The following is a 20,814-nucleotide window of genomic DNA, read 5'->3' as shown; positions in this document are numbered from 1 at the left end:
GTCAGAAAAGGGCCTTATGGTCTAAGGTGTGAAATGGGTGGGAAGCCTAGCAGGAGTGGGGTTGCCAACACTGAGGGGATGAATAAATGGAAAAAGATCAACAAAAACTTAGAGGAACAATGGGCCTTCCCAAATCCCCACAGTAAAGTCACTCTAAGAGCTGGACCCTCGGGTCCTGGGGTCAAGGAGGAGCTAGCCAGATGCCTCCTCCCTCCTCCTTGCACAAGGACGTGCAACCTGGGGCAGAGGATACCTACCCGACCGTTCTCTATCTCTCGACAGGCCATCAGGATGACCTAGACAAGGAGGTTAGGGGAGAGGAAGGTGATTTGGGTTAGGGGGCCAGGGAAACCACCAAGGGGGTACTTAGATGTTGACTCCACCGTCCCGCCCCGCCCGCAAGTGCTGACCTTGACCCCAAACTCCCAGATCAGTCGCCAGAAGTCTAGCAGGGTGTGAGGCAAGGGTCCTTGTGTGGCGATGTAGGCCCGGCTTCCATCCGCACCCTGGTGAAGCCCGCATTCACTACTGAGATTCTGCTGGCCACCCCTAATCTACCTCCTCCACCTCCTTCCAAGACCCCAACCCTCACCCGGATGAAGTTGCCATTAATGTAGTCACTGTGTCCCTCTTCCTGGAGCAGGGAGAGGATCACTCGCGTCTGATCATCTGTCGGCAGATAAGGTAAGAAACGTGGAGTTTGGGGAGGATAGGGTGGCCAAGGCTCGACAGCCCCCTGGCCGAAAGCCAGCAGGGACCACACACCTGCAGAGACCCCACCGAGGTGCCCTCGTGGGCTGCTGAGCAGTGCAGAAGGTGAAGGTTTGAGAGGGAAGTGCAGCGGGTAACTCCAGTGCACACTGACGCCTGGACTGCGGCGGGGTCTGCACCTCTGCACCCACTCCCCACGGAAGACCGGACTTACAAGGCAGCACATCTTTGTAGCGGTTCTTCCTCACGTTCCCCGGCTGACTGCCGGCCTCGGTGGAGCACACGCCGTCAGCCTTCCAGGCGGCCGAGCGGGCCTGAATGTCCTGGTGGAGCATCATGAGTGGGCCGGGGAGGGGAAAAGACAGGAGAGGAGCCAGGTCAGAGTACCGGCCCACCTAGGCGCATGCAGGATACAAGGCCAGTGGCCTGGGGAGGTGAGTGCAGACCCCAAAGGCACCGGGCCTGCCTAATAAAAATGATACAGTAATGGCGACCCAGAGCACCTTCTCTGTGCCAGTCTCTGCGCTAAGGGCATGTAATCATCACAAGTTCCTATGACATGGGTACTGGACTTCCCCATTGTGCAGGTGGGAAAGTTTCTGCACTACGTGGTTGAGTGACTTGTGGAAGGTCCCAACTAGGAAGTCTCATGGTGAGGGTGGAACTCAGACCTCTCGGCACCCACCCCTTGCACACTCACTCTGTGACATTGTCCTGTAAGCAACTGTCCTGTGATAAAATGTGTTATATAACTAAACATATAAGACAATGTACAATGCATTGGCATTATAATGGATAACATGTACTGTATGTACTGTGTTACATCTTGTGTTACATCTCGTGTTAGTATCTTGTACAGTACTAGATACTATAGGTACTGTGTTACTGGGAGATTATAATAATAATCAGTGAATAGTGTATTACCATCACCGTCAGGTATTCATAATCTCAATAATAAGTAACACCTACTATGCCACCACTGTGTGCCAGCCACCATTCTAAGTGCTTTACTTATGTCCATTGGGTCATTTAAGCCCTCATGATGCCCTTGTGTAGTGGGTACACCTAGAAAAGCCCAGGGATTCCTGCACATGTGGGAGGCAGGTTCGGGAAGCAGGGGTACCTTCACCACCCAGCCTTCTGCATGTGAGGCCCTTGGTGCTGTGCACAGTTCAGAACCCAACCAGTCACATGATATCATATATCAAATGGGTATTATGTTTATGGTTGTCACATACTTTTTTTTTTTGAGACAGAGTCTTGCTCTCCTGCCCAAGCTAGAGTGCAGTGGCATGGTCTCAGCTCACTGCAACCTCCACCTCCCAGGTTCAAGCAATTCTCCTGCCTCAGCCTCACTAGTAGCTGGGATTAGAGGCGTGAGCCACCATGCCCAGCTAATTTTTTTGTATTTTTAGTAGAGACAGGTTCTACCATATTGTCCAGGCTTGTCTCAAACTCCTGGCCTTGTAATCTGCCCACCTCGGCCTCCCAAAGTGTTGGGATTACAGGCGTGAGCCACTGTGCCCGGTCTATATTTTTATATTGTATAATTATATGTTTTACATTTATTATGCATTCCTTAGATATGACATTTCTACATGTGTGCAAATTACTTGTTTGTAATTATCTATTACATATTTTATATTTGCTTATGAATTATCAAATAACTGGTTATTTTATAAATTATAATCTTTATTTGTTATATTTGTTGTATTGCTTTATGCAGTTATACAATGTTTATTGTATACATGGTCATTTGCAATATTTTTATATATTTTTTTCTTTTTTAGTTCTATGAGAAAACATATTATTTCTAAATTTGATATGCGTCACCATATATCAGTTTACAGTTTGGATGGTATGTTTCTATGTCTGGTACATAAGCTATTACACTTTAAGCATGTCATTGATGGTAGCGTACAGTGCCTAGGACGCTTGCGTGAGCCTTCCTGACGCTGGGCTCGCACTGTCCGTATTGTAACATTTAGATTTTTTGTTTGAGATGGGGTTTTGCTCTGTCACCCAGGCTGGGGTGCAATGGCCCACCCAGCTCAGCTCACTGCAACCTCCGTCTCCCTGGCTCAAGTGATTCCTCTGCCTCTGTCTCCCTAGTAGCTGGGATTACAGGCGTCCGCTACCACAGCCAGCTAATTTTTCTAGTTTTAGTAGAGACAGGGTTTTGCTGTGTTGTCCAGGTTGGTCTCGAACTTCTGAGCTCAAGCGATTCTTCCGCCTCGGCCTCCCAAAGTGCTGGGATTACAGGCGTGAGCCACCACGCCGGGCCCACGTTTAGAATCTTTATAGGCAGTGACAAACGCCCCTAGGAAGTGCGCACACAATATGTGCTAAGCGCTTTTCATCCTCCCCATTTAATCCTTAAGCCAGTTTGGTCATTCCTGTTCCCATTTCACCAAGGGAGAAGCCGAGGTCGGAGGGGCCAGGTAAACCGCCCGGACCACAGCCGAATGGCCCCGGACGCGGATTCGAGCCCGGCGTTCACACCCTCACCGCGCCAGGGCCTCCGGATTCCTCCTCTTGGCCCTGCTGCGGCCCCTTCCTCTGTGGTCACAGGGGACAGTCAGGTAGCCGAGAGCGGCCGGGCCGGGGCTGCCCAGCATGTCCAGAGTACCGGGGGCCGCCGGCCCTCCCCTGCGGAGCCCGCCCCGCCTGTCCCGCCCGCAGCCGAGTTGTTCCGGGAGTGCGACCAGGACACTGGGAGCGGGGGTGTGCACGGTCCTTCCCGACCCGACTATGGACGTCGCGCTCCGGGGCCAGTGGGCAGAGAGTGAAGACGGAGACAGCGAGAGCGACAGAGAAGTGTTGGGGGGAGAAACAGGGAGACACTCCCCTAGGAGGGGAGACACCCGGGACACCGAGACAGAGAGTCAGAGCCCGCAGGGCGCGGAGGACAGGCGTCCGCGGGGCCAGGGCCGGGGTGCGCCGCTCCCGGACCCCGCGCGCCACTCACGCTGAACTCGCCGGCGAGAACCGCTGCCTCCCGGTCGCCGCGCGCTTCCAGACGCTCCAGGAAGCTCTGCGCCGAGTCCAGGCTGCGGTTCATGGCGCCGCGGGCCAGCAAAGTCCTACCCAGCCGCTGCGCTCCGCGCCCACAGCGAGTGTGGACGCCGCGGGAGGGGCAGGCCGGCGGCTGAGCCTCCGCCCCGGCCTCAGCAGCCAATGGAAGCGCGCAGCGGCAAGGAGGGCGACCCGGCCAGGGTGTTCTGAGCCCGCGCAGCCCCGCCCCGGGCGCTCGGGCCGCTGTGGCGGGAGCCCTCGGTCCTCGCGGGCTGCCGGAGCAGAGCCCAGCGCCTGCGCTTCCTTTTTTTTGTGTGTCTGCCGCGCCCACAGGTGGGGCCGCACAGTCCCGGGGACACTCCCTCCCGCTTGGACCCGCCCCCAGTCCGGGATCCGCGCCCGAGGCCGATGTCCGGGTGCGGGCTCTGGGTGGACGGGCGCGCGGTCTCGCCGGGTCCTCCCGTCAGTCTCCTGGGAGCCAGGCCGCGCGAGGTCCGAGCTGGGGCGGGCGGCAGCCGTGGGTGGAGATGGTCGCCGAAATCAGACTACTCTTCCTGCTAGGGGACCCCGGGTCGGGGGCGTCTGGCGCTGTGCGCTCCAGCCCCGCCCAAGGGAGGCCAGGGCTGAGGCCGTGGGAAAGGCCGCGCCGTGGGAAAGGCCAAGTGGCAGCCGGGTCTTCTCTGAGTACTTCCCGAAGAATCTGTGGTTGCTCCTTTTCCCGTATGGGCTGGGCGGCGCCGGGGCACCCGGGTCAGTCCTGTGTGAGCATCTCGACCTGCATAAGCCTGCTGGGAAACAGAACTGAGGCAATGGGAGTTGGTTTGGGGGAACGAATAGCTTCTCTTTTTTGCCTGCCCTGGCACTCCCATTTGTGCAGAGGTCAGAGGAGAATGCTGAGCCAGTTTCCGGGGTCACCGAGGGGAGGCTGGAGAGAATGGACCGGCACCTGGGGTCCTTCAAGGACAGGCCTGGATTAGCCCCCTTCTCACCGAGGTTGGAAGAATTAAGACGGGTGTCACTGGAAGGGGCGTCAGTGAGGGGTGGAAAGGTAGGTTTGAGGTCGTTGAGGGGTGGAAAGGTAGGACTGGGGCCTGGATGTGTGCCTGAATCACTGAAGGGTCAACAGGGGAATAATGTCAGGTGGTCAGTTTAATTCACTAGGGGTCATCAGAGTATTATTTAAGGGCACACTTTTTTTTTTTTTTTTTTTTTTTTTGAGATAGAGTTTCGCTCTTGTTACCTAAGCTGGAGTGCAAAGGCGCGATCTCGGCCCACCGCAACCTCCGCTTCCTGGGTTCAAGCAATTCTCCTGCCTCAGCCTCCGGAGTAGCTGGGACTACTCGCGTGCGTTAAGGGCATACTATCTTAAAGGGCCAGGTAGGAAGTGACTTTGGCTTTACCATCTCTGCCCCAGCTGCTTAACTTGGCTGTGGCAGCATGAAAGCAGTGTGGCTGTGTCCTAATGAAACTTTATGTACAAAGAAATGAGAATTTCATGTAATTTTCATGTGTCATGACTTATTCTAGTGTGTGTGTGTCCCCTACAGGCTGTTGTTTGCTGACCTTGGCTTAAGTGATGGAGAAATCAAAGTTGGAGATCAGTAGCTAGGGCGGTTTCATTTATTGTGGGGTCAGAAGGGGTCACTGTGAAATCCATGTTCATCATTTATCAGTTTCATCTTTGAGCATTAAAAGGAAGGTGAGTAGTGATCGTTTAGGATGGTAGTGATAGGGAATTCATTAGAAGTCAGTCAGGGTCTCTTGGAGGTTCATGGGGGCTGTCAGTCATTGGGAGGCCCAGTGAATACTTGGAATGAGAAGTGACAGTAATTGGGCCATTGGGATTTGCGTGTAACTGAAGGGTCAGAAGAGTTAGGGAAGTCATGGAGAGCTTCTGCTCAGTTCACGATCGTGACTCCGTGTAATCACTGAGGTTTCGTGCGTGGCCAGGGAGTTCCAGGGAGGTAGAATACAGAAGTCTCAGTGAGCTTTCAGAAAGGAAGGACTTTTCTGGGTAAGTTATGAAGGCTGAGCCCCTGAGCACTCATGGTTGTTAAGGATGGTCATTATGGGCTAGCGGATACCAGAGCACTAAGGGGTCGTGAAAGGTATCTCTGGGATGGTGGTGGTCATGGATGTCACTGGAGGTCAATGGCCACTGAAGACTGGTTGGTACCTGGCTTTTGGCAGCAGTGAGGGGTAAATGGACCATCCATGGTTCTAAGTAAGGGACAAGGAGGCTGACCCAGTGACTAGGGTCTCTGCCTGGCTAGCCGAGCGTCTTCTGTCCAACTAGGGGGCGGAAAGTCCTTCCATCTGACCTTGGGGCAGGAGGGCGTCTATCTGTCCAGCTGGCTTGAGGGTTTATCTATCAGCTGGCTGGCAGAATCTCTGTCCAGCAGCAGGGATCCTGCTGAGGACCTGTTCTCATAGGCTGAAGTCTCTCTCTAGCTGAAGTTGTGATTGACTGGGTGGGCAGGGTGTTCTCTCCTCTGGAGTAATATCTCTTTATCCATTTGGGAGAAGGAGCCTGTCCTTTAGGGATTCTGACCTTTGTCTGGCTCGGGCAGGGAGCCAGTTTTCTCTCTGGCTACAGGTGTGTTTCACTGGGGGTCTTCCCATATGTCAATAATCTGTGTTTGTCTGTTCAGGTGGGAGTGTTTCCCTGGGCATCTGTCCATCTGCAATCTGTCTGGGCAGGTGTGTGTGTGTGTGTGGGGGGGGGGGTGGTTTGTATATTACAGGATCTGAGTGACTAGCCAGATGCTGCCCTGTGACCTGTGAACATTAAGTGGCTGAGGATGTGGTCTGTCATTTTTACTTCCAGCTGCCTTAAGTGTCTTTCTACTCTCGTGTTCACCTTCACTCCAAGCACCCCCCTTGTTTTCTTTTGAGATGAAGTCTCGCTCTTGTCCCCCAGGCTGGAGGGCAATGGTGGTGGTCATGGATATCACTGGAGGTCAATGGCCACTGAAGACTGGATGGTACCTGGCCTTTGGCAGCAGTGAGGGGTAAATGGGCATCTTGGATCACTGCAACCTCCGCCTTCCAAGTTCAAGCCATTCTCCTGCCTCAGCCTTCCAAGTAGCTGGGATTACAGGCGCCTGCCACCACACCGGCTAATTTTTATATTTTTAGTAGAGACGGGGTTTCACCGTGTTGGCTAGGCTGGTCTTGAACTTCTGACCTCAGGTGATCCACCAGCCTCAGCCTCCCAAAGTGCTGGGATTACGGGCATGAGCCACCATGCCCGGCACCCCTCCTTGTTGTTTAACCCCCTGCCCTCCTGACATCTGACTGTCCCTCATGTCTCTCCAAACATCCAGATTCTTAGATTGCCCTCTGTTCAGCTCAGGCTGGGTGTGGGGGATGGGAGGACCCCACAACCTCCAGAGGCCCTGGCCCACACCAGCTCTCCTTTCCCAGAGGACTGCCAGCTGTGTTCTTGCAACGAGAGTCGCTGCTGCTGGTGGCCCTCCTGTTCACCCTGCCAGCAGCAGTCTCACACAGCCGGAGCAGCTGGCACTGCTGCAGAGACCCCAAGCATGACAAAGCTCACACACCACATGCCAGTCTGTCACCTGCCCACCAGTCAGTGTGGCCACACAGGCCACTCCACAGAGCCAATGGGATGGGGTGCCAGAAGATGCACAGGGACACATGAACAAGGCTGTGAGTTCAGCCTGCACCAAGGCTGCATAGGGGAAAAGAAACTACAGTGGAGACATCTGGCAGATAACCCTTCCTCCTGGAGGATCCTGGGGAACTCTGTGGAGACTGCTGGCATTGCCAGGGTACGGTTCTTCTCCAGCTTCCTTTTTTGCTTAGTTAAAAAAGGGCAGAAGACTGGAACCAAAATGTTTAAGTTAGAATTCTGGCACCATGACTCAGTGTGACCTTGGGCAAGTCACTTAATTTCTCTGTGTCTCAATTCCCTTCTCTGTAGGATGGGAACAATAATAGTTTCTCTTCTTGTTGCTTTCTTGTGAGAATTTAAGGAAATCATTGTACATAAAGCATGTAGATAGAACAGCCTTTGACTTGCAGTAAACACTTGGTGCCATTATTATTATTACACTGCTAGTTTCCTTTTGTGAGACTGCCACGCCCACCTCCCTACTCCCTCCTCTATGTTAAAACAAAAGTTGGGGTGGGGGCCAGAAATTTGAAAACATTTTCCCATTGCTTCATTCTGTTAAAAACCTTCAAGCTGGGCGAGCTGTACTGTTGGCCTATCCACAAGTCTGGCATTTAGCAAACAGGAAAAAGGCACCCTCTGCAGTGCAAGAGGAAGCTTGTGGCAGCATCCCCCTCCCGTCCCTGAGAGCTGTAAGGCCTCTAGGACACCTTTGTTCCTGTCTCATTTAACTCTCCTCAGGTGTGCCAGGTTTCAGTGTTCTGAATCAAAGACTCCTCCTGGTCCCTCCCTGGGAAAGGGTCAGCAGCTCAGAGCTGGGGAAACACAGGCCAAGGAGAAAGCCACCCTTCCCCTTCTCAGCCCTCCCACCAAACCCCACAATCTCCAGCTCTCTGTGGAGGCTGACCTGCTGCCCTCGGGACTGTCCTGCAGTTCTGCTTCAGAAAGCGGGGAAAACCACTGGGAATAGAGGGGAAAGCCCTCTTCCCCATTTTTAAAATGCTCATACCAACTTTTCCCCCACCTCTCCAGGGCACAGCCTGGGTACATTCATTACCCAGAGCAGGCCCCTGATGTGCCCCTGGAGGAAATAAACTCAGGCAGACAAGTGCTCCAACAGCAACAGCATTCAGGGACTTCTGTGACTGACAGGCCTCGTCAGGCTGCTGCCTCCGCAGCTGGCAGTTTCTACACCTGATGCCAGCCCAGACTCAGCACACTTCCTCTGTATGAGGTGCTTTGTTTAGAAAAGGCCAACTGGCCATGTTATTGTCAACAGATGCTGGCTGGGGCCCTGCACGGATGAGAGCTGTCTGCAGGCCCTGATCGCACAGCCCATGGATCATGGCTGAGTGCAATTCCCAGGACACCCAAAGGAATGCATGGATCCATCTGCATCAGCTTCTGCCCCTCAATTATAACACCAGAGAGAAATGAGTGTGCGTAAACACCTCTGGAAGGAGTCCTATAACAAGGGGCACCCTCACTGCTGCTGCTGACCAGGGTGTTTGCAAGTCCTAGGCAATGCAAGGTGGCAGGGAGAAAGGAGGAGGGAGGAGCCCATCAGAAATGCTGATTGGCTTATGCCATAACCAGCCACAAAGTTCTAGAAACTTTTATTAAAACCTGTAAGGAATTACAAGAAAATTTAATAAGGTAGCTAGTTAAAATACACTAAGTAGGCTGATTGTGGTGACTCACAGCAGTAATCCCAGCACTTTGGGAGGCTAAGGTGGGAGGATCATGCGGTCAAGAAATCAAGACCATCCTGGACAACATAGTGAAACCCTGTCTCTATTAAAAATACAAAAATTAGCTGGCCATAGTGGTGCACGCCCAGCTATTTGGGAGGCTGAGGCAGGAGAATGGCTTGAACCTGGGAGGCAGAGGTTGCAGTGAGCTGAGATCGCGCTACTGCACTCTAGCCTGGGCGACAGAGGGAGACTCCATCTCAAAAAAAAAAAAAAAAAAACCTAAGTACTTACACACACCATTTTAATGAATTTGAAACTATAATGTGAAAAACTTCCATATTAATTTCTTGAAAAACAGGCACCTAGTTTGCACCCCTAATAAATGAATGGAGCTAAGCAATAATACTGCCTACTGACATCATAAAAACAACTCCCAGACAGGCACCAAGACTCCTAATGAAAGAATATAACACCGCCATCAAGTATTCCTGCTAAAAAATTTTGAACGTATATCTGATTGGGTGTCCTGGGAACTGCACTCAGCCAGTTCTAGATCTCAATATTAATTCAGAGGAAACACAACAGCACACAAAAATGTTAAATGACACCACAGTGTCTTTGATTCTGAGTCTTTGATTCAGAACACTGAAACCTGGCACACCTGAGGAGAGTTAAATGAGACAGGAACAAAGGTGTCCTAGAGGCCTTACAGCTCTCAGCAACATCCAGACTGTGAAAGGTCTATTAAGACACACCAGTTTCCTAACTGAGTAAACTGCAAAGAAACAGGCAATCTTATAAAGAGACTCAAGACTTAATACACAAATGCACATAGCAGCATTGTTTCCAAAGGCCCGAATGTGGCAAACAACCTAAATTTCATCAACCAATGGATATAATGTGGTATATAATAATATCCCATGTATAGGAACATGTATAGGGACATACACGAAATATTTGGCAATAAAAATAAATGAAGTACTGACATAAGCGACACCATGAATAAGCTTAGAAAACATTACGCTGAGTGGAAGAAGCCAGTTAGAAAAGACATATTATTCCACTTACACAAAATGTTCAGACACAGTAAATCTATAGAAACCAAAAGTATTAACTTTTTTCTTTTTAATTCTGTTTTAATGTCTCAGCAGAATCAGACCTAAAATACTAAAGTAGGTTAGTGGTTGACAGGGGCTGGGGGCCTGGGAGGAGGAAGGGGACTGGAGTGACAGCTAATGGGTACGGGGTTTCTTTCCGGGGGGGACAAAAAAAGTTCTAAAATTAGATTGTGGTGATGGTTACATAGCACTGTGACTATGATTTTTTAAAAATCATTGAATCTTAAATGAAAGTTGCCAGGAAAGAAAACAAATGAAAAAAAATGATTGAAACCTATACTTTTTAAGTTGGTGAATTTTTTGATATGGGACTATCTCATAAAGCTGTTTAGAAAAGACTTAAGAGACCTGTCAATCATTTGCAGTGAATGGACCTAATGTCAATCTTAGTTGAAACACACACTCTAATCAAGGCAAGCTGAACATTAATTGGATATCTGAAGATTGACAATTTTAAGTGCAATAATGGTATTTCTTTGTTGAGTCCTTATCTTTTACAGATGTACATGGAATTACTTATGGATGAAATGCTGTGATATCTGAGGTCTACTTCAAAATAAACTGGTGGAGTGGACACAGGGAGTGGATGGGCTATGAAGACTGGCCCACATCAAAACCAGCTCAGGGACTCACTATACCATCTTCTCTGCTCTTGTGTTTCAAATTTTCCACAACTAACAAGATTTAAAACAATCAATCTAGAGGTGAACTATTGCATCTGTAAAGAGAGTAGACCAGTCATAGAAAATACATACACACATGGCCCGTAAGTATTTGAAAGGAGGCACAAACTCTACAGTAACTAAAGAAATGCAAATGCAACTGGGGAAACATTTTGCACCTAGCGTTTGGCAGAGGTTAAAACCTCTGATGATGCCCAGGGCTGACCTGGGGGCAGGTGCTCACATCTTGTGATGGTGCCTATGGAGAGATACAACCTCTACTATCATTTTCTTTTTTTTTTTGAGACGGAGTCTTGCTCTTATTGCCCATGCTGGAGTGCAGTAGTGCAATCGCAGCTCACTGCAACCACCACCTCCCGGGGTTCAAGCGATTCTCCTGCCTCAGCCTCCGGAGTAGCTGGGATTAAAGGCACCTACCAACATGCCCAGCCAATTTGTTTGTACTTTTAGTAGAGACGGGGTTTCACCATGTTGGCCAGGCTGGTCTTGAACTCCTGGCCTCAGGTGATCTGCCTGCCTCAGCCTCCCAAAATGCTGGGATTACAGGCGTGAGCTGCTGTGCTCAGCCTCTACGATCATTTTAAAGGCAGAATGCCACTTGCAGGAATCTATCCATTAGATACACTTGCATCAATATGCACCGAAGTATGTTCAATGATGCCCTCGAAGCAGTATTTGTGGGAGTAAAAACAGGAAGCCACCCAACAATGCAGCCACAAGGAAGGAAGCATATCCATGTGTACTATATAGCCTTGGTGACCTGTGGTATCCAGTTGTCATTAAAAGGTAAGATGCAGCCGGGCGTGGTGGCTCACGCCTGTAATCCCAGCAGTTTGGTAGGCTGAGGCGGGCGGATCACGAGGTCAAGAGACAGAGACCATCTTGGCCAACATGGTGAAACCCCGTCTCTACTAAAAAAATACAAAAATTAGCTCGGTGTGGTGGCAGGCGCCTGTAGTCCCAGCTACTTGGGAGGCTGAGACAGGAGAATTGCTTGAACCCGGTGAGCCGAGATCATGCCACTGCAATCCAGCCTGGTGCCTGGTGACAAAGCAAGACTTTGTCTCAAAAAAAAAAAAAAAAGGTAAGATGCAAGGTTCAGAGTGGTGTACACGACATGATCTCTTTCAGGTTAAAATATAACTAACGGTCAACAAATTTATGGATACCACGAATAAAACATATCAGGCCAGCTTCTTTATAAAGTCAGTGCTAATGACCTCTGTAGAGTAAGAGCAGGGATGCATTGTTTGGGAAGGAGGATGACGGTTTACTTTTCACCACGTGCACTTATGCATGTGTTTTATTTTTTGTAGAGATGAGATCTCCCTATATTGCCCAGGCTGGTCTCAAATTCCTGGCCTCAAGTGATCTTCCTGCCTTGACCTCCCAAAGTGCTGGGATTATTACAGGTGTGAGCCACTGCACCAGGCCTTCTGTATGCTTTTTAAACATGAGAATGCCTTGCAAGTGTCCACCTGCACCCCAAAGAAAAATGGGCATAGATCTCAGAGGGCCGCTCTCCATGGTCGAGAATGTCATGGTCACCCACTAATATTATGATAAAGCACCTCCCTCCTCCCTGGATACCCAGTGCACCAGCAAGGTATCCAGTCTTCCGGAAACGATGAGGCACATACACACAAGTGCAGGGCCCTCCCTGCCTCTTCTGCACACTGGCAGCGCATTACACATGGCGTTTCACACCACGCTACTTTTTTCTTTTTTTTTTTTTTTTGAGATGGAGTCTTGCTCTGTCACCAGGCTGGAGTGCAGTGGCGCAATCTCGGCTCACTGCAACCTCCCCCTCCTGGGTTCAACCTCAGCCTCCTGAGTAGCTGGGACTACAGGCACGCACCACCGCACCCAGCTATTTTTTTTTTGTATTTTTAGTATAGATGGGGTTTCACCATGTTGGCCAGGATAGTCTCAACCTCTTGACCTCGTGATCCGCCTGCCTCGGCCTGCTACTTTTTATTTAACGTCTATCTTAAGGAGCTTCTCAATGGCTGCATCTACAGAATGGGAAAAACTTCGCAAACCGTATATCTGATAAAGGGTTACTATCTGTCTCAGTTTGGGCTGCTGTAACAAAATACCAGACTGGGTAGCTTAAACAACAGCCATTTATTTCTCACAGCTGTGGAGGCTGGGAAGACCAAAATGGCGGCCCCAGCAGATTCCGTGTCTGGTGAGGGGGGCTTCCTGGTTCACAGATGGCAGCCTCTGGCTGTATCCTCACATGGCAGGAGGGGCAAAGGAGCTCCCCCGGGCCTCTTTTATAAGGGCACTAATTCTATGCACAAGGGCAGAGTTCTCATGACAATCATCTCCCTCAACTGTCGACCTTAGGAATGAGATTTCAATACATGAATTTTCGGGGAACACAAACATTCAGGCCACAGCAGTAACCAAAATATATAAGGGACTCAAGTCAACAACAAAGAACAAATGACCCGGTTGTATGCAAACATGCTCAATATCGCTGTTAGGGAAATGCAAATCAAAACCGCACTGAGAGATCACCTCCTACCTGGCAGGAAGGCTATTACTAAAAAACAAAAGGTAACAAATGTTGGCAAGGCTATGGAGAAAAGGGAAGCCCAGCGAACTGTTGGTGGGAATGGAAATTAGTACAGCCTTCATGGAAAACAGTATGGAGGTTCCTCAGAAAACTAACAATAGAACTACCATTTGATGCAGCAATCCCACTCTGGGAATACACAAAAAAAGGAGATGAGGCTGGGCGCGGTGGCTCAAGCCTGTAATCCCAGCACTTTGGGAGGCCGAGGCGGGCGGATCACGAGGTCAAGAGATTGAGACCATCCTGGCCAACATGGTGAAACCCCATCTCTACTAAAAATACAAAAAAATATTAGCTGGGAATGGTGGTATGTGCCTGTAGTCCCAGCTATGTGGGAGGCTGAGGCAGAAGAATTGCTTGAACCCAGGAGGGGGAGGTGGCAGTGAGCAGAGACTGTGCCACTGCACTGCAGCCTGGCACCTGGCAATAGAGACTCTGTCTCAAAAAAAAAAAATGATGAACTCATTATCCTGAAGAGATAGCTATACTCCCATGTTTGTCACAGCATTTTCCACAACGGCCAAACTATGAAAACGATCTCAGTGTCTGTTGATGGATGGATAGGTAAGAAAATGTGGTATATACATTTTTCACAAAGAAAGAAATCCTGTAATTTGTAATATCGTGGAGGAACCTGAAGACATCATGTTAGCAGAAATAAGCCAGATGCAGGACAAATACCACATGATGCCACTTACATGAGGAATCGAAAATAGTCAAACTCCTAGAAGCTGAGGAGAATGGTGGTTGCCAGAGGCTAGGGAGAGGAAAATGGGGAGATACTGGTGAAAGGGCACATAGTTTGTCATATGAAGTAAGTCCGTCCTGCTGTACGACACAGTGCCTACTATAGTAACTAATATTGTTAGCTGTACTTAAGCTTTGCTGAGGATAGATTTTATGTGCGGTGTTCTTATCACAAAATAACACAGAATGATCGTCCTCATCATCGTAATAGGTGGGAGGAAACTGTGGAGGTGATGGATGTTTATGGCAGATTGTGGTAGTTTCAGGAGTGTATTATATTCCAAACTTGTCAAGTGGCGTACAATATGAACAGCTTTTTCCATGTTTCAGAAAAGGCTATGTCAGCAGCTGCAGTGCCTGGCTCTGTGGTGCACCCAAATTTTTGCAGCTGCAGCCCTGTCGACAGGATGTTTCTTTTTTGCTGCTACAAACAAAGGTCACCCCTGTACCCCTGAGAGAGTGTGCCCATTGGGCATTCCTAGAAGTCTGTCTCCTGAATCAAAGACTAGTGTACGGGATTACTTTTAGGGCTACTTGAAAATTCCCTCTGGAGTTCTGGACCTATTACAACCTCATCTCCGTTTTTTTTTTTTTTTTTTTGAGACGGAGTTTTGCTCTTTTTACCCGTTGCTGGAGTGCAGTGGCACGATCTCGGCTCACCGCAACCTCCGTCTCCTGGGTTCAAGCAATTCTCCTGCCTCAGCCTCCCAAGTAGCTGGGACTACAGGCACGTGCCACCATGCCCAGCTAATTTTTGTATTTTTAGTAGAGACGGGGTTTCACCATGTTGACCAGGATGGTCTCGATCTCTTGACCTTGTGATCCACCCGTCTCAGCCTCCCAAAGTGCTGGGATTATAGGCGTGAGCCACCGTGCCTGGCCATCTCCGTACCTTTACCAACCTTATTCAGACTTTTTCATGCCTGCCAATTAGAGAGAGGGAACAATCTCATGCTAAAAACTCTGGTAGTTCAAAAGGCTTAGATGTATGCATCTCTTTGGGTCAGAAATTCTGCTTCTAGGAGTGTACCCTAGGGAAGAACACTGGACAGCTGACTGGAGCCAATTCAGTGGTCCACGGATATGTCTAAAACGCACTTCATGCTGTGCTTTCATTTTTACTTTTTTCAGGTTTAAGTAACAATATATTCTCACTCCCAAAACTCTGAAATACTCAGAGGTGGAACACACTCCATCCTCCCTTGGCTCACCACTTGGTGGCTTCCAACCACCATTATGGTTGGCAGGGCTCCACTGGGAACTTCTTGAGTATTTTAAATAGTTTGAAACAAAAATATTAAATATCAAATTAAAAATTATTTAATTATCTCCTTTTAATTCCCTATTATGAAAACTCTAAAATACACATAGGGATAGGAACAAACTCCCTATATGAGTTACCTGAGTCTGACAGTATTTTGCTTTGGCTACTTTCCCCCCATCTGCTGAAGCATTTTCAAGCAAGTACCCAGCTGATATTTCACACCCAAATACTTCAGCATATGTCTCTAAAAAGTAAGATTTTCTAAAGTAAACCACAGTAAAGCCATAATACCACACAACAATATTCACAGTCCTTCCTCACATCTTTTATAGTCCCTACTCATTCATGGGGGATAAGTTCCAAGACCCTCTGTGGATGCCTGACACTGTGGATTATAAATGAGGCACAGGAAGAGATTAACAGTAATGGAGTAGAACGACTCTAACAATATGCTGTAATAAGTAATGTAAATAGGGTCTCTTTCTCCAAGTATCCTGTTGTATGATGGTACTCACCCTTTCTCTTTTTGTGATCTATCGACGTGATGACTGAGTTGGCGGCTGAGTCACTTACAGGTATACAGCACATATGGCCACTGAAGGTGGTTATGCGGATAGGTGGTGAGGCAAATGGCCCGCTCAAGAGATATGTCATCCACACTAACTCTTGGAGCCTGTGAAGGTGACATTTGAAAAAAGGGTCTTTGCAGAGGTAACCAAGTTCAGAATCTTGAAATAGAGTTCATCCTGGATTATCCCACGGCCCTACATCCAGTGAGAAGTCTGTTAGGAGACACACAGGTGATCTGGCGGATGAAAGAAGAGGCAGCACAGGAAGGCAAAAGTCCAAGATGTGGGATCGAACCCACAACTAGATCACGGACTTTGGCCTCTGGAACTGTGAGAATCATTTTCTGTTGTTTAAGCCACACAGTCCGGGGTAACTGACTGCAGCCACAAGAAACACACACACGGCATATGATTCTACTTTCGTATGTATCTTGAAATGTTCAAAATTCACAGAAAACCTAATGACACATTTGTTACAGGTGGAGTGAGATGACAAGGTGGGAGACCCTGCAGAAGGAAGTGGATTCATGGGAGTGGGGACAGAAGTCACACGAAGGCTCTTTGAAGTCCCAATTGCAGCCCTCATGGAACACTGTGCCCTAGAGGTTCCCTGCCTGCTTCTCCCACTGGGCTGCTCCTGTTATGGACCTAATGAACACTGACCACCTTAGAGCCCTCTGCATGGGTCATGCAGGTGGCCTCTGCTGCCACACACTTCCGCTCAGCCCAGGACATGTGTGCAGAGGCCACCGCCCTGTCCCTGCACCACCTTTCTTCTTCACAGGCCTCTCCCTGCTTGGTGCGGCGGATCCCTTTCTGGTTGTCATCACTCCCTCCCTGGAAACCCCAGTGAATCCTGCAGGGCCTCAACACCCACTCTGTAGAAGACCAGGGCCCATAAGTACATGCAGGGAACGGGGGCCACGGAAGAGTGAGTGTGGTGAGGCCAGCGGGAGACTCTGGGTTGTGCTAGCCCTCCTGTGTGACTTTGAATATCCATCCCTCGCAGGGTTGCTGGAGGTGCAGTGGGCAGTCAGTCCCTTAGCATCACCATGTCCCCTTCAGGGGCAGGGGAGCCATCCTGCTGAGTACCGTGTGTGGCCTGTCCCCCCGTGCTGGCAAACTGGTGGCTCCCGCTCAGTGAGTTAACTTGGTGTGCTGCTGGTGACGCAGGCTGGCCCTGCTACCTGCACCTGCCTGCTGAGGCGCTCATATGACCCTGACTTTTGAGGGGACATTAGCATCAAATCTCTGACTAGGTTAACCCCAACATCGACTCCAGGCCGGAGAACGTCCCACAGCCATCAGGTCCCCACTCAAAGGGACCCCATGGGCTTTACCCTGCAGACTTGGCACAACCACTCAGAGGGAGGCGGGGCCACATGACACAGACGGTTTATTCACACCTCCTCATCCGCCACAGTTCCACATCCCAGCTCAGTGGGCCTGTCAGTGAGACCCTCCTGGCGGGTCTGTCTACGAGAGTCCCCGTCCTGAGTTCCAAGTCCATGTCCTGACTAAGTGGTGAATGGGCTCAGTCGGTGCTCAGGAAGACCCTCTTGTGTGCGGTATTGGTGTAAGGGTGCCAGCGCCACTCCACGTCTGCGGTGGCCTCCTGCTCCAGTGTGCCCAGGCGGATCATGTACACTGCAGGCAGGGATGGCCATCAGCCCCAGCAAAACCAGCCTTGCCTCCCAGCCCCAAACATGGGATTCAGCCTCAAACTCACACTTCAGCTCAAAGCGGGGTCCGACCTCAGTGAGCTCCACGTTGCGGTGGTCTGTCTTCTTGTACACATGGTGCCTGGGAGGGAACAGCTGTGGGTCAATGGCAAGCAGCACAGGGTACACAGGGTGGGAACACCTGGGGCATGGCCGATGGACCCACCGGAATGATATGTAGTCGTCCTGGTTTGCGAAGGTGATGACCCGGTGGCTGTCATCTTTGGGCACAGGAAATAGGTATCGGAGGATGTCAGAGACCTGGACCACAAGGAAAGAGAGAGAAAGGGAGTGGCAAATGCCTGGCCTGGCCCGCAGCCCTGGCCCAAAGGCCCCCAGACTTACCCGCTTGCCCAGGCGGGAGGAGAAGCCGTGTGTGATGAGGTGGGGCTTGGCCTCCGACATGGTGCCCAGGTCTGGGATGTCATGCCGCATGACCACGTTGCACAGCGTGAAGTAGGCAGTAGGGCCAAAGGGCAGGTGGCTGACAATGAGCCCCACTGGCGGGGAAAGGTGGCTGTCAGAGTCCCCATCTACCCTCAGACCACTCCCTCTCCCATCCCCACTCCTTCCCTCCGGCCTCACCAGGTGTGCCTCGATGCTCATGGACGACCAGCAGGTCGGTCACGCCATTGGCTTTGCAGGCTCGCACCAGCGCCCCCACTTCATGTCGACCTCGGTTCATTCGCTGGGCTCCCGGGAACACCAACTTCAGCTCCTGGACGTGGATGGCAGTGGGCACTCAGGACTGGGACTGTGTGTCCTGGGCATGTCCCCCTCACTCCCTGCCCAACAGTACCTTTGCAAACATCTTGAGGCGGGAACTGGGGTCTCGGGAGGTAGTGATCATGACCTTGGGATCCTCAACTCCTGCCCATCGGTATTCATCATCCATGTGGCTGATCACGCCTGTCAGGACCGCGGGGGAGGGGCAAGAATGACAGGCTTGGGAGTGAAATGCTAACTTGGGGGCAGCCAAGACCTCCTGGATGGTGCTGTCTGATGAAGCCTTCAACAATAGGAATGTTCCACACCCACGATGGGCAAGAGGGCAGCCTCCAACTACTCTGGCTGCCAAGCACAAGTACAGCTGAGGAACGGAATCATTTGTTTAACTGTAGTTCACTTAAGCTATGTTAGTCACATGGGGCTAGCAGCTACTGTATGAGATATCGAAGTTCACACACCACTAAGGCCAATGGTGACAAACTCCTTTCCCTCATAACAAGTATCTATAATGTTTGGGACTCCTTTCTTATTTCCTGAATAATGCAGTGAATTAAACGTATGGGCACCAATGATGTGTGAGGGACACTGTCTCGCCCTGTAGACATTCCAGTGAGGGAGGTAATTAACAAACAAGGCGGGGAGTCAGTGGGGCACTCCCATGTGTGCCATGTAAGTGGGGCAGGGCACACTCAGGGAGAGCCCTGCGATGCCATCTGTGCAGTCACAGGGCATGGGGGACAGTTCCAGGAGCAGTTTCCTCCAATGGGACAGTGCCCAGAGTGTCTGAGGAAGGAGTGGAGACCAGCTTGCTCAGTGTTGGAGAGGGCTACCCTGTATAGTTACCTTCACCGCCAGCATCATCAAACTCCAGGGACCCCTGTAAGGCCAGAGCTTCCCGGCGTAACTCAGTGGGAATCAGGCGGTTTTCTGCAGGGGGAAGACAGAAGGGTTGAGTGGGTCATAAGCATGGAGCCCTCAGCTCATGCAATACACTGCGGCTTACAAGCCTGTACACACTTCAAGTAAAAATACCTCAGTCCTTTCTGGGCTCGGATACAGCAGGGATAGAGGTGACAAAATTTTCTGTCTACTGGCCAACCCATTAACAGTGGTTACTGGGACTTCATCTTCTTGAGTCTCACGACTTGATGACTTTGTTAACATATTATATTGTTTTAATTACCAGACTAAAATCTAAAAATTGCTTTTCTTTTTTTTTTTTTGAGGAAGAGCCCAGGCTGGAGTGCAGTGGCGTAATCTAAGTTCACTGCAACCTCCGCCTGCCAGGTTCAAGCGATTACCCTGCCTCAGCCTCCCAAGTAGATGGGATTACAGGCATGTGCCACTATACCGGCTAATTTTTGTATTTTTGTAGAGACAGGGTTTTGCCATGTTGGCCAGGCTGGTCTCGAACTCCTCGACTCAAGTGATCCTAAGTGTTGGGATTACAGGCGTGAGCCACCGCGCCCAGCCTTAAAAATTACTTTTTAAAAGAAATAGACTGTTCTGTATGTATGAAGGTGGACCAGAGGCCTTTAAGCTCTCAGACAGCAAAACGTATGGTCACGATGCCCATACTGCTTCGAGGGCACGGCTTCAGCCGGCCCTGAGCCGCAGGCTGCCCACCGCAAAGGACGGCGCTCCAGGCGTGCACTCTGGGCCAGCACTGTTGCCTAAGGCGCCTGAACGAACTCCTGCAGGGAGGATGGGCAGCACAGTCTGCAGCACCAGCGCTATCCAGATAGTCTCTAGAATTTCTATAACACAAGGTAAAGTCTTTAAAACTTGGGAAAAACTTGACACACCGTACGCAGAGGGCAAGCTGCAGAACCCGGGTACTGCAGCGTCAATGACAAGTAATTAACACCATCACACGGAAGAAACACTCTCAAAACCAACAAGAGAACCCAACGGGCAAGGAAAATGGCCGGCAAGCATTTGGAAAGACGCTCGGCTATCCGAACACAAATGCTTGCAGGCGTCTTACCGCGCAGACGCCCGCGGGGCGACCGCCCTACCTTCGAGTGCGCGCCGCAGCCGCTCCTTCCTCTCCTGGGCCGAGCGCTGCGCCTCCTCGCGGGCCTTGCGGTACAGGTACTCGCGGCGCAGGCGGGCCTCGCGGCGCAGCTGTGAGAACAGCGGGCCAGGTCACCACTCGCTCCCGAGCCCCGGATCCCCTGGAAGCCCCGAGCCCCGCGTCCCCAGGGCCACACCACCAGCACTTCGCGCGCCTTGGACCTCCGAAACAGGAGCTCAAGCATCCTCTTACCATCTTGAGCGCCGCTTCCACGTGGGTCCAGGAAAATCTGTGGGTTCCACCTGTGCGAAGAGTCCTCACTTCC

General features: G+C 50.6%; 2 protein-coding genes and 1 long non-coding RNA gene across 8 annotated transcripts in view; 1 reads left to right on the top strand and 2 right to left on the bottom strand.

The window, feature by feature from the left end:
- Window positions 1-3,831, bottom strand: part of PTPN18 (protein tyrosine phosphatase non-receptor type 18) — a 20,263-nt gene extending 16,432 nt beyond the window's left edge. For 2 of the 3 annotated variants that reach the window (XM_003733151.7, XM_035304077.3), the window contains exons 1-5: window positions 3,680-3,831; window positions 926-1,034; window positions 593-669; window positions 411-506; window positions 258-296 (exon numbers count right to left, since the gene is read on the bottom strand). In XM_003733151.7, coding sequence (XP_003733199.3) covers window positions 258-296; window positions 411-506; window positions 593-669; window positions 926-1,034; window positions 3,680-3,772 — 414 coding nt within the window. In that variant the 5' untranslated portion in view covers window positions 3,773-3,831. The remainder of the gene's footprint in view (window positions 1-257; window positions 297-410; window positions 507-592; window positions 670-925; window positions 1,035-3,679) is intronic. The other variant, XM_054257319.2, reaches the window with a different exon arrangement.
- Window positions 3,680-20,814, bottom strand: IMP4 (IMP U3 small nucleolar ribonucleoprotein 4). Of its 4 annotated transcripts, XR_013519300.1 has the most exons (10): window positions 20,742-20,814; window positions 20,491-20,599; window positions 19,316-19,399; window positions 18,543-18,652; window positions 18,329-18,461; window positions 18,089-18,243; window positions 17,910-18,004; window positions 17,752-17,825; window positions 15,969-16,126; window positions 3,680-4,514 (listed from the first exon to the last, which is right to left on the bottom strand). XR_013519300.1 is itself a non-coding variant. In XM_035304080.3 (9 exons), exons 1-9 carry the CDS (start codon window positions 20,742-20,744, stop codon window positions 16,113-16,115), a joined length of 777 nt encoding a protein of 258 aa, XP_035159971.1. In that variant the 5' UTR covers window positions 20,745-20,814; the 3' UTR covers window positions 15,305-16,112. The 4 variants fall into 4 exon arrangements, 3 of the variants coding, with proteins under 3 accessions (XP_035159971.1, XP_035159970.1, XP_035159969.1); XM_035304080.3 differs by lacking the exon at window positions 3,680-4,514 and having other exon boundaries at window positions 15,305-16,126; XM_035304079.3 differs by lacking the exons at window positions 3,680-4,514; window positions 15,969-16,126 and adding an exon at window positions 16,432-17,669.
- On the top strand, window positions 4,622-19,039 carry LOC144576785 (uncharacterized). Its single transcript, XR_013519301.1, has 2 exons — window positions 4,622-4,774; window positions 16,502-19,039. It is a non-coding gene; the product is annotated as an uncharacterized LOC144576785 (long non-coding RNA).

Source organism: Callithrix jacchus, chromosome 6, assembly GCF_049354715.1.
Source record: "Callithrix jacchus isolate 240 chromosome 6, calJac240_pri, whole genome shotgun sequence".
Lineage (NCBI taxonomy): Eukaryota > Metazoa > Chordata > Mammalia > Primates > Cebidae > Callithrix > Callithrix jacchus.
Note: the sequence above shows the minus strand (reverse complement) of the source record. Positions and strands in the feature narration are given on the sequence as shown.